Source organism: Mesoplodon bidens (genome assembly GCF_964165515.1).
Source record: "Mesoplodon bidens genome assembly, chromosome: 13".
Lineage (NCBI taxonomy): Eukaryota > Metazoa > Chordata > Mammalia > Artiodactyla > Ziphiidae > Mesoplodon > Mesoplodon bidens.
Genome location: NC_138169.1, coordinates 33791485 through 33805692, shown reverse-complemented (window position 1 = coordinate 33805692; position 14208 = coordinate 33791485). Strand labels below are relative to the sequence as shown.

The 14208-nt window shown below is 44.7% G+C and overlaps 1 protein-coding gene across 8 annotated transcripts in view; it reads right to left on the bottom strand.

Moving 5' to 3' along the window:
* The window catches only part of EPB41L3 (erythrocyte membrane protein band 4.1 like 3), a 142020-nt gene that overhangs the window by 79679 nt on the left and 48133 nt on the right, over positions 1-14208 (bottom strand). For all 8 annotated transcript variants that reach the window (XM_081252029.1, XM_081252032.1, XM_081252033.1 and 5 more), the window contains exons 2-3: positions 9801-9994; positions 6757-6954 (exon numbers count right to left, since the gene is read on the bottom strand). In XM_081252029.1, the coding sequence (XP_081108155.1) occupies positions 6757-6954; positions 9801-9983 (381 nt within the window). In that variant the 5' untranslated portion in view covers positions 9984-9994. The remainder of the gene's footprint in view (positions 1-6756; positions 6955-9800; positions 9995-14208) is intronic.

Sequence of the window (14208 nt, the reverse complement as noted above, 5' to 3'; positions counted from 1 at the left end):
ACAACTGAGAGTGAAGTCAAAAAGAACTCCCCAGGGATTATTACCGTGGATAAACAATCACCCCAGTATGCACAGGCACTCAGGTTCAAATTCACTCAGCTTCCAAAACACAACCCACGGTATGGTGATATGCCCCAGGGTTTTACCAGTTTTATTTCTCGACAAATATACTTGTTTTTAACCTTTGTACTATGTAGGGTGTTTACTAGACCATGCCTGCTCTCATGAGGGATTATCAGTCTGTTACTTTTTGAAAATGAAAACCAGGAGAAAAGTTTTAACAATTTAAATAGAAGGGTTTGTTTTTCTTAGTCAAACCTTCATGAGGTCATATCTGAACACCTTGGGAAGGCTGAACATCGACTATGTCAGGTAAATAAGCAGGTGCCTATTAACTGCCCTCGTGTGTAACTGTTCCCATGGTTGCACCAAAGAGTCATCACACAAGGGAACCAAGTTAATTAAAGCCCTGCCGTGGTCGGGAGTCCCCGGGGGGCACGGATCTTCAGGCAGGAAAGCTGCTGCTGCAGGACTGGGCCACTCGGTTACAGCACGTGGCAGACGGTCTGATGTAGTAAAGACATAAAGTTGAACAGAGACCCACTGAGAGGTTAAATCGTAATTTATACCATTACACAGAATCAAAACCTCTGACTTATGTAGTTGTTGAAAGAACAATACTTGCAATAACAATAAAAATTCTTATTTTTAATTTTTTACAATTACTATTTCTTATAATCCATGAAAGGCAACAGGTGTTCTATCCAACTTTCTGGATTATGGCAATTCTATATTATGTCTAGTCAGGAACTTCTAAAGGGATCGTAAGGCATTTTAATCATGTAACCTAGAGAAGCTGGAAAATTCAGACACTGATTTTGTTTTTCCAACCAAATCCCAGTGAGTGGAATACATGAAACAGAAGTATGACTTGAAACACTAACTGAATCACGGGCAAGACAGAGCATTTAGAGATTTTTAAAACACTCCCTTCCTGACCAGTAGTCAAAAGGTGACAAAAGCACATTTAGGGGACGGAGTGCAATAAATTCCCTTCTCCTCTCTGGCCCCTTGGAAGCATCTCTGGGTGGTATCAAGAAGTGCTTTTTGGAGTGAACGCCACCGTTTCTCCGATTCCAGCAGGATCTGAATGGTACTCAGTCATGGAGCCCATCAACCAGCAGGCCTCTGGACACAGCCAAACCTGAGGGAGGGGGTGGGACAGGCTTTTAAGGTTTTACTGCTGCACTTGAGTAGCTTTTAGATTTGCCCCAGTCTAAAAGGGTGCAAGGGTCTCTCCAGCGTGGCTGAGTCACTGGTACTTCCCCTGGAGTTCCAGGCCCGCGTGGGGTTACCTGGGACTCAGAAGCACTGAGTCTCGCTCACTATTTAACAGCAACGTGTGGGGCTCAGGAGAGAGAGCCCAGGTCCCCGCGCACAGAGAAACACGGTGGAGCCTTGTGAGAAACACCTGGCCCACCTTCCGTCTCTTTTGCAGTTATGCTCAAGCCTCCTCCACTGGTCAGGTTTCTTGTGGAGAACAAACCAAACTACACCTCAAAATGGCTTAAGATGTTTCTATGTGCAGCAGCACACCTATATCAGGAAATATGGACTCAAATTTCAAATCCTGTCTGACTTAGTTTCCTAAAAGCATATCAGACTAGACAGGAATGAAACATTTCTAACTGGATGGTCATCAGGAAATTCATCTACTCTAATCAGACTCAGATGAGTCCAGGAACCCAGAAGTAATGGGATTGAAATAAACGTGAAATAAACATGATAAGCACTGCTTCCTGCTGTGAAGGGGGTACTTTTATTTTCTCTTTTAAAATTCAAGTTCAAGAAATAAACAGCAACGATGAGGACAAACTGGCCATAGGAAGTAGCCTGCATTTTCTAATGGTCCAGTAAAATGACAAGAAGGGAACAGCAGTATTAGCGATTATGCTGGCGTATGTGACAATCCGGTAGCCTACAAACATTGCCCAAACGTGTATATCAAATTACTTATTGTTAAGACCCTTTCTTGTATTTTACTCATAGTAAGATCCTTTTTCTTTTTTTAATTAATTAATTTTTGGCTGCGTTGGGTCTTCATTGCTGTGCACGGGCTTTCTCTAAGTTTGAGGCAAGTAGGGGCTACTCTTTGTTGTGGTGTGCGGGCTTCTCTCATTGCGGTGGCCTCTCTTGTTGCGGAGTACGGGCTCTAGGCTCATGGGCTTCAGTAGTTGTGGCACGCGGGTTTCAGTAGTTGTGGCTCACGGGCTCTAGGGCGCAGGCTCAGTAGTTGTGGTGCAGGGGCTTAGTTGCTCCGAGGCATATGCGATCTTCCTGGACCAGGGCTCGAATCCGTGTCCCCTGCATTGGCAGGCGGATTCTTAACCACTGTGCCACCAGGAAAGTCCTATAAGATCTTTTTATATTTTAGATAATCAAGACTAAGAGTTTGAAAAAAAATTACTGAGGAAAAACATCTCTCAAATGGAAAAACACTGAATGCCACAATGATCTAAGCCTATTGCTAGTGGGAAATTCGAAAACTCCAGTGTAATCGGTAAGGTCCTCCCATCAGAACACCGGGGGCGGGAATTGCAGACTTAATCAGTGTCCAGTCACTGCTCTCAGAAAGCAACTGCTTCTTGTGTCTTGCTTTTCAGGGTCCTGGCTTTCTACCGCTGTAGCACTGCTGGGCAAGGGGAAATGCTACCTTGTGCTTTCAAAATACAGGAGAACTATAATGAAGGCATAAAATAAGCCACAGGGGAATAACTGCTAGGCATAGAGAGTTCATTAAAATAAAATGCCTTTTTTGATGCCTTATTCAATGCAACAAACGTTATGCCTGTTATTGTCTCCTGCATCCTGTTCATAATTCACAACCGCACGTGTTGGGGGCAGGGGTCATGGAGGCCATCCTTCGTTCAGAGCTTGGTGCCTCTTCTCTCCAGGATCTTAGAGCAGGAAGGGGCACGAAGCCACTGGGTCTGAGATTACACCCAGGAGCTGCTGGTTACCAGAGATGCACCTGTGCTTTCTGCTGGAATCCCAACAGCAGAGCACACATCATCACGAGGTTGACAATGACCACTTTAAAACATTCTTTTTCTGCTTATTTAAAATCTGACTTCCTGTAACTTCATCCTAAGTTTTACTTCCTATACGTTAAAAAATGTTATGACATTCAATGACAACCCTTCCAAGTAACTGGAAGTGGCTATCCTGTCTCCTCCTAACCCTTTTTCCATCTTCAACACATTCTTTCTTGAATCATATCGCATGGGAAGGTTTCAAACTACTCACCATCCTGTGATTCTCTGCTGAATAAGTTTAAGTCGGAGTTCACTGCTATTATCATTGTTAAACTGGTACCATTTATCAAGAATCTGCTACATCCCAGAGAGTGTAAATCAGTTATCTGCTTTAATCTTCTCAATAATGTCTTATTTCACCCTTATTTTCCTGGTGAGGAAAATGAGGTTCAGAAGATTTAAGAAGTTCCTTGAAATCACTCCCCAGTCTGAGGGCTCTGGAGCATGTGTATCATGTGTGAATTACACAAATGGGACCTCCCAGCAGGGGAACGGGGGATGACTCACTGCCTTCCACAAACTAGACACTACACTCCCTGGAGACAGCCTGTGATTTCGAGAACATTCCTGACAGCCACACTGCACTGCTGGTTCCTGCTGGGTGTGTAATCACCTTAAACCCAAAGATGAGTTTCACCCGAACTGTTACTAAGTCTGCCTGGCCCTTCCTCCAAACCTATTTCTGTTTTGCACTTGATCTTTAAAAACAGAGAGAAGTTTTACCTCCCCTCCTGCTAAATGTTATCTTGCTACTTTGCTTTAGTGTCCACACCATCCATTTAAGAAACCTGGATTCTGACACATGGGCTGTTCCTTACTTCTAAAGCCCTTATCACTTAAAAAACTTGTCCAGCTGTTTTTGCATGTGTGCTGTGCCTTCATCCAAGATTCAGTTAACAACTCAGTTTTGAGGAGAGTAAAGGCTGAGGGACACCTTCTCTAGGACAATGTTTTTCAACCTCTGTTTACCTGCTAGACCCCGTGTACCTCTCCAGCAGAGCTTTACTTTTCATAGTTTGTATCTAAAAGCAGAGGCATTTTGTTTTTGTTTCGTTTCGTTTTGTTTGGTGCGTTGGGTCTTCGTTGCTGCGTGCGGGTTTTCTCTAGTTGCAGCGAGCGGGGGCTCCTCTTCATTGTGGTGTGCCAGCTTCTCACTGCAGTGGCTTCTCTGGTTGCGGAGCACGGGCTCTAGGCGCACGGGCTTCAGTAGTTGTGGCACGCGAGCTCAACAGTTGTGGCTCGTGGGCTCTAGAGCGCAGGCTCAGTAGTTGTGGCTCACGGGCTTAGTTGCTCCACGGCATGTGGGATCTTCCCGGCCCAGGGATTGAACCCGTGTCCCCTGAATTGGCAGGCAGATTCTTAACCACTGCACCACCAGGGAAGTCCAGCATTTTGAATCTGCTTTTTCAACTAGCATCTCATCGCCACCTTGAGAACCACGTCACCGATTCACGACCCATTTTTCTTATCCAGCTAGTAGGTGACACACAAACCCATTTCACTTTAGCATCTCCATGTTTCTCCATCTTCTCCATGGCTGTCAGGATGTCAGTAGCGGCCACACCTTCTTCTGTTGTGACACTGAGAATATTCTGCTGACAAGGATTTGTGTGTCCCAGAAAAAAAGTTACTCTTAAGAATCTGTCCAATTCATAAAAATACCCTATTATAAAAGAAAATAGCTGACCAACCTTGCCATGCCACTCACAATCTTCGCAGTGACATTAAAAGTAACACTGAATGGTACCCAGAGTTAATTACAAACCAAAAACGCTGTACTGAAAAACACAGATTAGCTGGAATGAATTTGAAGCAGGGAATATAAAATAAATTTAGCAAAAGGATCAGCATGACGTGCACTGGGGTCAGCCCTGAGGCATGTATTTCTCCCTACAGGAAACACTATCAACTTTCTTCTAGACTGTTCTTTAGAAAACTCCGGTAGTCGTGACTAGAGGACTGCCAGGGAACCCTATTTATCCCATTACATAAATACAATCAGTAGAAAGACTTGCCTCCAAGTTAAGGAAAAAAGCTCCTCTTGACTTCGATGAATTTTTCCGGAAGGGAGATCTACACTGGAAAAATGCAACCTCGCTAAAGGTTACAGAAGTGCTTTAAGCTTCATAGTAAAAGCCAGGTAAAAGTATATTATCGGATCTTCTCATTTCCAGAATAAACATCTAAATCAATAATCGAACACTCTGGGCTAAGAAATTAGCCAAAATCAGAGCCAGCGAAATGCAAGAAATGGACCTGTGCATTGCAAACCTTAGAACATATGTTTTATTCCCTGTAGTAACCCACTAATATTTGTCATGTTATAACAAAAATTCTCTAAATTAATATATGGTAGACTGAATCTCTTTTGATCTAAGAGTTTATCTAAAACTTTTTTTCTACATCCCTGCAATCTGTAATAATTTGATAACCCACCCACCCCCCCCCCGCCCAAATGACGTTGTCAGCATGAAATGGATTTGAATCTTCTGTTTCAAGAAAAGCACTGGTGCGTGAGTGCATTATGCAAACTATAAGGAATGAGACGGGGGCTGTAGGCAGAGAAAGAGGAGACAAATGAACGCGGACCATGGGGGATCAGGTGGGCTTGCTGCTGGCTGTGTCTTGAGAAAAGAGAAACGGAAATGCATGACCACACACAGATGAACGCTGGCTGCGGAGCCAGCAGATTCTCAGCACCCCGGGGCAGAAGAGGGGACCAGTGGAGGCATGTGGTGGGTGGGGCTGGCACAGAGGGATGTGCGGTGCTCATGTAGGACCAAGGGCAAGAAGATGGAGGCAGGAGAGTAGCTCTCTGAATGAAAATATTCAATCTGAAATGGAATCAACTTGCAAAAAGAGCAAGCTGCTCCCTCCCAGCTGGGGGGAAAAGACGCGGTAGGTGGTGGACGGGGCAGACCTGATTCTCCGGCCAGAGTTCACGCCCGGCCTGTGTCCCCGTGATACCCGGGAGCTCAACAACCATCCATCGCCACCACTCTCAACAGCCTGTGTCGCTCTCACTTGTTAACCCGGTCTGGCCAAACATCTCTGACAAAAGTCATTCACCTACCCCTTCTCTCAGAAGAATTTTTGTTTTCTTTACAAAAAAACCACAGAGGAGCACACCCCTTTACACTCGAGCTGCAATGCCGACCACCACGTGCATTTTAAAAACTACCCGTTCTCCAAGCAAGAGAAGGACATTCACAGTTCAAATCATCCTACCGCTCCTGTATACAGAAATCCACAAGTTTCTACCAATTAACACCTTGGCCGTAAGTTACGCAAACAGAAAAGGTAAAATTTATTTCAATGTTAGCTCATAGCCAGGATATTAAAGAACACTTGATTTTTAAGGCCTCCAAAACGTTTTTCCTACCATGGAAAGTATTAGAGATTTCTTTTCTTTCTTTCTTTTTTTTTTTTTTTAAAGAAGACCACATTTTTCTCTTGATTGTAACATTTTGGGGACTTTATAAGTATTTTCAGTAATTTGATCCTCTGTGAGAGACTTCGGAAATAATTTTGTGTTTAGAAACTGGGTCTGAGAAATTTTCCAGAGTTCTGGAAAAACAAAGAGGCAACTTGTATGCTTTACAGCAATATTTCCTAGCTCTCAATATCTGGGACAAAAAAAAGTTTAAAAATATACATTTACCTCTACATCACAGGTATATTCTGATCCATCCAGAAGTATCACTTTGCTCTGCATGCTTTTAGGCTTTTTGACAATCTTTAATGGAGATCGAGATAGTTTGCTGCTCGATGATTTCTGAGAAAGTTTATCGTCTTCAAATTGCTGATATTCGGGCTGTTTGGCAGGTCCGGCGGCAAACTCCTGGTCCTTGTCAGTGACCTGTGAAGAGCAAACAATGGACAGTTTTCATTGCAAGACAGGAAATAAATATTGCATTGCTCAGGCAATAACAGAACACTTTAGAAACAGGCTTTCCTATTTCCTAAAGGATGAGGGATGTCTGAGTTAGGATATTAGGAATGGATATACATATACAAATGCTTATAATGCTAACAGTCACACTTAAATAACTTCTGCAGTTTAAATGTACCCATAGGGCCTTATTTCAGTTTGACTCAAGGATTTACATTAGCAGTGCTAAGTTCTTAGCAAATGCCATCAAGATGCCACTAAGCAAAGGAGGGTACAAAAATGGGCTCCTGACTTTTTAAAAAGGCATCGGCTTTCACAGACATAGTGGGAAGACTTATGGTTACTGGAGGGGAAAGGGTGGTAGAAGGATAGATTAGGAATTTGGGATTAACGAATAGACACTACTATATATAAAACAGATAAACAAGGACCTACTGTATAGCACAGGGAACTCTATTATCTATAGTAACCTATAATGGAAAAGAATCGGAAAAGGAATATGTATATATATGTATAAGTGAATCACTTTGCTGTACACCTGAAACTAACACAGCATTTATACTTCAGTTGGAAAAAAAGAAAAGGCACTGGGTAGTATAGGCCTTAAAAACAAAGAAAGCATCTAAGATTTAACCTAAAGTGTTCTGCTTCTTCCATTCACTGGATCCTCCTTTATCCCATGACCCATAACTGTCCCATAAACATACCAGGTATCTGATAAACTGTAAGGCCTACATAGCTTCAAGTATTAATCTTCTCAGTAATTTTACAACTGTTAAAATATCTGATTTAGCTCTAACTCAATTCAGTGAAGCCAGCAGCACTGAAATTCACTACAAAGTAATCCCTTAAGTCTGCTTCCCCCTTCACTGTAATGAGCTGGTATAAGAACAGATCAAATCTGCCCAAAAGCTTTAATCTGCTTTCAAATCACAACAGTCCAGTCCAAGCTAGACTCAGAACTGCAGAGGACAGCCTATGAACAATAAAATCCTCCCCTCAGTCAGTCCCCTTGGCAGTCTCCCTGTGCACGCCTCTCCAACAACTCTTTTTCTGCCCTTTTTCTATGTATTAAATGACCACAGCTTCCATGGTCTGCAAATACACTCTGAAAGTCCAAAGGAAGATATGTTCTGAAACTCAGTTTGGGCCCCTTACATAAGCACAAAATTTCCTCTCTCATGAATATGCCACCACCCTGGTGGCGAAACTTCATGGTCTGGAGAGTAAGACCATATGACAGCTGCAGCTTTCTCAAGGTCACCAAACTAGTCGACTGGAATTCAGATCCAGCCAAAGCCCACGCGTTAATCATCACGAGATACCAAAGCACACTTCATTCTACCTCGAACGTAACTGGGCACCCGGTGTGAATCAGAGAATCTGAGAGTGGAAGAATCTTAGAAAATTATCTTTTCTGATCTCTTCGTTCTGTAAATGAGTAGGCTGAGGTCCAGAGGACTCGAAAGAGTTCTGAGACCACTGAGATAACCAGGGGGGAGGCGGGGCTACAGTCACGTGACTCTGCCGCAGTCACCCTTCCCTCCGGTGGCTTCGAGTCACTCCTCTTCAGTTTCAAACGTCTGACTACAGAAAGTCAATCCATTTATTAAATACACATGTCTAATCGTGTCTGGGTATGGAAACTCTTCCTTCTCTCCAATTTCCCCCACTTTCACGTTTATTTCATTTCCGAGTTAAGAGGAAAGAAGACAGAAAAATCCAGTCTAGTAATTTTAAAATTCTCAAGATCTGAAAATTAACAAACAAAACACTACCACCATCACACCTCCACAAAAAGAAAAGATAAAGGAAAACCATGATGACAACACCTGCTCCTTTGATGCTGTTTGACAAGTTGAAGGATAACCCCCAGCTCCCTGCACAAAATGTCTGAGATCAGACAGAGCGTCTATTTACAGAGCATGAAAATAAACATTACTCTTTATACCAGTTAAAAGCGGAACTTAAATACCATGGGAAAAGAAAGAAAATAATCAGGCTGTAAATACATAGTGGTTTAAGGCTATACCAATGTGTTGTGTTTTCCAAAGACATGCTGCTTCCTTCATGTCTCTTAACATCTTCTAGAATTTCTGGCTTGACACAAATACTTCCAACCTATAAGAGGTCAACCATGTGTAGGGACTCCCAGATTTCCTTAACCCATGAGTCGGGACCCTAAAACATGCTGATTCCAGGTTTGAAGTTTCAAGCCAAAGAAATTTAAACACGGATTCATTCAAGGCCCGGGTATAAATCGTGCTTTATATTTTGTAGGAAATCTTTTAAAAGGAATAATCACATACCCATGACAACTTAAACATGTTTAGGTAACAGAGCTGAAAACAGACATGTCCATGGGAGAGGGAAAGAGGCACGAACACCCACTATGAGCAGTTGGCAACCTTAGGGTCAGAGTGGCCCCAGGGAAAAATCACAAGAGCTCTGAACCCAAGGCTTAAATAAACAACCGGGCGCATAATTAGAGCCGCCAGAGCAGTGTCTAGCCTCCCTGTAAACCCAGACAAAAACCACTGACGGGCAGTCCAGATTTCAGTGTGAGTTCAAATGCTTTCATCAAAGGAAGGCGTCACCAAGCAAGGCTGTGGAATGTCATTCACTGAAAGCCTTAAAATAGCCTAACTTTCCATCTGCCCAGGACCAGAAGGGGCCAAGCAGATGACCCCTGGTGGTTCCCTCTAGTGCTAAGAGGCCAAGGTCAGAGCAGAGCCTGGAAAAGCTCAGCAAACATTCTTTCATGGGTTTTGGGGTGGGGGGATGCTCACAAGTGCGGGGTGGTCCAGGCTCACCTCCTTCCTCACGGGCGTGCTGTGCGCTGCCGCCTCCTCCAACTGCTCTGGTGCCTGGGGCTGCTCTTCAGTGCCCGGCTCGGCTGCTGGCTGCGCCCCCAGCTGTGCCCCCACGTGACCCTCCTGGGGCTCGGCCTCCTGCTCCGGCTTCGATTCCAACTCTGATCCCGATTCGGTTGTCATGGTCGATTGTTCTGCAAGCAGAAAGCAGGAAGGGCCCATCACTCAGTGCCATGACCTCCCCCAGGCAGGCAAGAAAGGCAGGAGGTTACAGTGAACAGCTGAAGGGAACCAGCACAGGAAAGATGGAGAAACGCTAAGAACCAAACCACGAGCCCACCACACACACCTAACAGCAGCCTTGTCCAATTCACCACAAGGACGGGTGCCCGTCGACGTCTCAAAAGGAACGTTTAGTAGTAAATGCTGATTTGGAACGATCACGGGCTTTATTCCTATTAGATTTTTGCCACAGATGACCGTGAAACGACATTACCGTCATAATAATTACCTAACTTAGATACATTTAATTTCAGAAAAATGAATTTTCTGAATCAGCTGGAGATACATTTTAATCTCTGACAAGGATGGTCTAGTAATGGAAGCGGATGCACTTTCTCATTCCCTTTCCCCTTCCCAGGGGCCCCGCTCTGCCCTTCCACACCCGTGAATCCATCCATTCTTCTGTGAACAAACACCCTTCCCCTCTGTGATTTTCCAGTAACTGTTATTCCCTTTTCTTCTTAAATAAATTTACTTATTTATTTATTTTTGGCTGCATTGGGTGTTCGTTGCTGCACGCGGCTTTCTCTACTTGCAGTGAGCGGGGGCTATCCTTCGTCGCGGTGCGTGGGCTTCTCATTGCGGTGGCTTCTCTTGTTGCGGAGCACAGGCTCTAGGTGTGTGGGCTTCAGTAGTTGTGGCTCACAGGCTCTAGAGCGCAGGCTTAGTAGTTGTGGAGCACGGGCTCTAGAGAGCAGGCTCAGTAGTTGTGGCGCACGGGCTTAGTTGCTCTGCGGCATGTGGGATCTTCCCAGACCAGGGCTTGAACCCGTGTCCCCTGCATTGGCAGGTGGATTCTTAACCACTGCACCACCAGGGAAGTCCCTGTTATTCCCTTTTGAACGAGCAACCACAGTACATCAGCGGCTTCTTCGGTGTTGAGGAACCTGTCCCGCACTGGACCAGCCCCGGCCACAGCGGAGGGGAAGCCAGGTAGCATCACCTCTCCCGCTCCTCACAAGTTCACTCTCAAAGGCTTCTTCCTGGTTCCCTCCTATTTCCCGTGAGTGTTGAAGAAGTTTGTCCATCTCATATCCCAGCAGGAACTCAAACAACAGATCCTGACATAGAATAATCTGCTCTTACATCCTAAAAAGGATGTCCTAAAATATAACTGCCATCTCCTTATAATTTACTCGTCAAGACATAAGTATTTTGTGCCTCAGTTTCCACATCTGCCAAATGAGAGCATTGAACATGATCACATCTAAAGAACCTATTTCTTTTTTTTTTTTTTTTTTTTTTGTGGTACGCAGTCCTCTCACCGCTGTGGCCTCTCCCGTTGCGGAGCACAGACTCTGGACGCACAGGCTCAGTGGCCACGGCTCACGGGCCCAGGTGCTCCGCGGCATGTGGGATCTTCCCAGACCGGGGCACGAACCCGCATCCCCTGCATTGGCAGGCGGACTCTCAACCACTGCACTACCAGGGAAGCCCAAGAACCTATTTCTTGCTGTTACTTCTTCCTACTACTAATAGACATGCTGCTACAATTAAAGCCATTTTTTGCTCTAAGCAGCAAGAGAGCTGCTATACCAGTGGTCACCATGTCATTTTAAGTAATTTCTCATCTTAGCTATGTGGTAAATATCTCAAAAATGAATATCTCAGATAATCACATAATTTCCCTTCCTAATTCTATGGTAAAAATACCATGAGCAAAGGGCTAGTGTAATACTTTAAGCAAATGATACACCCGTTAGTATGACTAGAATTTTTTTTTTTTTTTTTTTTTTTTTGTGGTACGCGGGCCTCTCACTGTTGGGGCCTCTCCCGTTGCAGAGCACAGGCTCCGGACGCGCAGGCCTATCGGCCATGGCTCACGGGCCCAGCCGCTCTGCGGCACGTGGGATCTTCCCGGACCGGGGCACGAACCCGTGTCCCCTGCATCGGCAGGCGGACTCTCAACCACTGCGCCACCAGGGAAGCCCCGACTAGAATTTTTATGAAAAATAAAACGCCATAGTAAAACTACCAGTTAGTTCCTATTTTCACAGTACACATTGGAAGATGCTTAATAATTTGAAGAGAGAAACATTACAAATACCAATCTATCTTATAAACTAAATGTGGTATCTGTGCTTTCTGTTTAAGGTTACTTTTTACAATCACCAGCTGTTCTGTCTGTTGAATAAAAGACCTGTCAACCTGGCATGTGCTCAGTTACCCAATGTAAATGTAAGTATCAAGTCCAAATGCAAAGCCAGATAGGGATCTACATAAAACTAAAACATTTTCTCTTTCCTCCTTACATTTTAGATTTTCAAGCAAATCTTGAAGGCAAATATGATATTTGCATTTTTATGCTTATACTGCAAAGTGTCAAGTCTACAGAAAAAACATTGGAGGAGGAGGGAGAGGTGGTGATTGTATAATTCAGAGCCTATGGCTGAATTCTACCTTTTAGGAGGGGGAGGATTAATTTTAATAATCAGTTCAACTCACCCAACCCTTATTGAGTACCAAATATAAGTCAAGCACTGCTCCTGGTTTAGAGGCAGAGATAAATATGTTGTAACCCCCTACACCCCACCTACCTTCAAGGAGCCTGGAGTCTGTGGCTGAAATAGACTCTCTCCAGAATCTATTTTTTTTTTTTTTCTTTTTTTTTTCTTTTTGCGGTATGCGGGCCTCTCACTGTTGTGGCCTCTCCCGTTGCGGAGCACAGGCTCCGGACGCGCAGGCCCAGAGGCCATGGCTCACGGGCCCAGCCGCTCCGCGGCATATGGGATCCTCCCAGACCGGGGCACGAACCCGTATCCCCTGCATCGGCAGGCGGACTCTCAACCACTGCGCCACCAGGGAGGCCCCCAGAATCTATTTTTTCCATCTTTCTTTTAGTAATCAAACTTTCAGTTTCAGCTGGCACGCCTCCACCCAGTTGGAGACCACAGTGAGTTGGGGCCATGTGATTAAGTCGGGACCCATGATACGATGGAGAAAATGTATTCAATATTTAGGTCATCTTCATAAAAAGAAAGCCACTTGCCCTAGATTTCCCTTTCCCATTGTCTGGAAAATACTGACTGATGTCATTACTACAGACCTGATCATGGAAGCCCCAAGTTGAGGAGGATGCCAGAGCCGCCCCCCTCAGCCGGGGCCCCGAGATGACCTCATGGAGGGCAGCCCACCTGCTCTGGATGGTCACACAAGGCAGAATCCTTCTGTCTTCTCTGCACCTCGGTAAACCAGCCCACACCGAATCTAATACACATTCTACAGATTAAAATTCTACCCAAACGCAGACTTGAGTGGCTCCCATCTTCCCCAAACAAAGTAGCCTTCTCTTGATCTCACATCCTCTGGCAGCTACTACCACATTTCCCTGCTCTCTACTCATAACTTCTCAAGTCTTGTCGACCCTGTCTCACGTCCTCATTTCCTCTTTCTCTGCCACCACTCCAGCCTGACTCCATCGGGGTTGCTCTTGTGGCCACTCCGGAGGATAATCCACTCTTGCCTGTCTTTGTCTCATTTGACCTCATAGCAGCCCCAACTCAGGTGATGAGACTTTCCTTGTCAACATGATTCAGAACACCCCACACTCTCCTGCTTTCCTCCTATCTCTCTGGCGACTCCTTTGCATTCACTGTTACAGGTTACTCCTTATCCAACCTCTAAATGTGGGAATGTCCAAGAAAACTCACTTCTAGGTCCTCTTCTCTTCTCCATATTTTATTCCCAGCGCTTTAAATACTTCCCACATGCCAACGGCTCGCATATTCACATCTCTGGTCCAAACCTCTGTCCTGAGCTTTCAGACTAGTGTCCAACTGCGCACTGGACACTCCTCACTGACACCTCACAGGCACCTGCTGATTTCTCTCCCCTCCTCATCTTCCCCACCTCAATAAGTGGCAATGCCATTCCTTCAAGCTAGAATTCCGGAAGTCACCCCCTGACATTTTCCTTTCCCTTGTCTTCCTTATTAATATACAACAGAAAGTTTTGCAAAATATTTAGTTTTGCAAATATATATATATATATTATATATATATAAATGTATACTAAAATATATCTTTCCAAAACATATCTTGCATTGGTCCCCAGCCACTAGGCCAGCCGTCATTTCTTCCCTGAACTCCTTCAGTAACTCCCTTTTCACTGCCTCGGTTCCTATCCA